The sequence below is a fragment of the Alnus glutinosa genome, chromosome 5 (assembly GCF_958979055.1).
Source record: "Alnus glutinosa chromosome 5, dhAlnGlut1.1, whole genome shotgun sequence".
NCBI classification, from domain to species: domain Eukaryota; kingdom Viridiplantae; phylum Streptophyta; class Magnoliopsida; order Fagales; family Betulaceae; genus Alnus; species Alnus glutinosa.
The window spans coordinates 8111564-8113722 of NC_084890.1; the positions used below are offsets into that span (position 1 = coordinate 8111564).

The following is a 2159-nucleotide window of genomic DNA, read 5'->3' on the forward strand; positions in this document are numbered from 1 at the left end:
ATGAGAAAGAGACTCTTGGACATTAGAATATATTTTAGACTTTATAGGAGAGAATTTTGCAGTGATGACATTCTGATAATTCCATTAAAAAGAATAGAGGAAACATATTGGAGCCAAAAAAAAAAAAAAAAAATAGAAGTTGAACATTTGCCCGTTTGGGCTTTAGGGCTTCAACCCAGCCCAATGTGCAAACTTCATACAACACACCGCACCTATCAGAATTTCCTACTTAAGGTACTATCTGATATTATTGACTTGTTTAGAACACACGTTTCAGATATTTTGTTCCCCTCCTTCTCGAAACTAAATCCCTTACCCTACGACTCATCTTTGCTTTCTCTAAACGAAGCAACACAGAAAGCCGATGGTGATGGCCAAGGAATTGCCTGAAGACTTGGTGATAAAGATTCTGCTATTGCTTCCGTTCGTCTCTCTCTTGCGATTCAAGAGCGTCTGCAAACACTGGTACGCTCTCATCACAAACCAAAACTTCATAGCAAAACACGTCCTACACAACAAGAACTGCAACACTCAGCTTCTCCTTAAAACGCGCGACAAAGCCAATCACGATTATGTTGTGTCCACGATTTCTCATGAAACACTCCAAGTATCTCTTACACCTCTACCTCCACCGTATTTTGGGGTCAACAAGGAGTTTCATATTGTTGTCGTGGGTTCTTGCAATGGTCTCGTTTGTCTCCACGATTGCCTTGCATTGCATGATGTTATATGGAACCCTGCAACAAAAGAAACAAAGGTTGTTTCCAAATCAAACTTACCCCGCATTGTCCCCGCTGGCTATCGCACCAGAATTGAAGGTATGGAATTTGGTTTTGATGCCAAAACTAATGACTACAAGATAATCAACTTTATTACTATCTCTGATCCCCGCCTTTACTTCTGTAGCCCTTCTGAAAATGGAGTAATATTCCATGTAGAGGTATACAGCTTAAGAGCCGATACTTGGAGAAAAGTTGATGGGCCCCTGTGTTTTCTTTCGATTCATCATATAAATCCGGGAATATACATCAATGGGATGGCTTCTTGGGTGGCATATGGTAATGGTTGGGAGGAGTCATTTGTTTTGTCATTTGACATGAGCGATGAGTTATTCCTAAAAACACCATTTCCAGATACTTATAGTGATGGTGCGGACAAAATTTTCATGTTGAATGAATTGATTGCCATCCCCTTTATTGATGAACAAGGCTTCAAACTTAGCTATGATATATGGTCGTTGCTTAAAGTTGGTATTAAGGACTCATGGACTAGCCTTTTCACTATTGGACCATTTATACAAATTAACGATTCATTAGGATTTCCATTTCCATTAGGATTTTGGAAGAATTACACCATATTCATTGTAAACGGACAACTGGTCTTGTATGACCCCTCTACCAAACAAATTACTAACCTCCAAATTCATCATCATGTAGATAAAGAGCCGATTCAGTTGGTTACTTACATGGAGAGCCTAGTTTCTCTCGAGGGATGAAATGAATTTGAAGAGCAGGACAATTGTTGACAAGGCTTGAGGACCCATCTTTCTATATCTCTTCCAAGTGTGTTTCAAGCAGCATGTGTATGATGAGATAATATTTTCTGCTTATTATTGTCAAATTATGTATTTCTCAAATATTTACATTTAACCCGTTTTTCTTTTGGAGCAATTGTGAGAGATTTTTATGGTTATAGAAGTAATTGTACAAGGGTTCTGCACTTTATTTTTATTTTACTTATCATGAGGAATTGTCTTTTCATTGTTCCATATATTTAGTATTTCTTATATATATTGATATTTCTTTCCATCTACTTCATAGCAATTTACTTGAAGAGGTGTTTTGGTACTTAGGTTTGGTTGATGGGGCCGGTGGACATAATTGTCAAAATTAAGCTCTTTGAATAGAGGTCAGATTTGATTAAAAAAAAAAAAATGGCAGCACATTTTGGCTTGTTGGTTAGTTTTTTTTTTTTTTTTTTAAAAAAAAAACTTCCCCTATTTTCATAAAATCTAATGCCTAAAATTATCCTGGCTTACTAATGATGACATTTATCGAGAGTTTTATATTGAAAAATTGAAATTTCACTAAAAAAAGGCTTTTGACTACATTTTTTTTTTTTTTTTTTTTTTTTTTTTTTTTTTTAACTTAAAAGATTTA

General features: G+C 35.7%; 1 protein-coding gene across 1 annotated transcript; it reads left to right on the top strand.

Annotated features, from left to right (window-relative positions):
* Window positions 1–364: 364 nt before the first annotated feature.
* On the top strand, window positions 365–1495 carry LOC133868917 (F-box/kelch-repeat protein At3g06240-like). The gene has a single exon (XM_062305915.1). It carries the CDS (start codon window positions 365–367, stop codon window positions 1493–1495), a length of 1131 nt encoding a protein of 376 aa, XP_062161899.1.
* The last annotated feature ends 664 nt before the right edge of the window (window positions 1496–2159 follow it).

What these genes read in the sequence shown, in the direction of transcription:
- LOC133868917 (XM_062305915.1), top strand. Translation starts at nt 365, where the DNA reads ATGGTGATGGCCAAGGAATTGCCTGAAGACTTGGTGATAAAGATTCTG.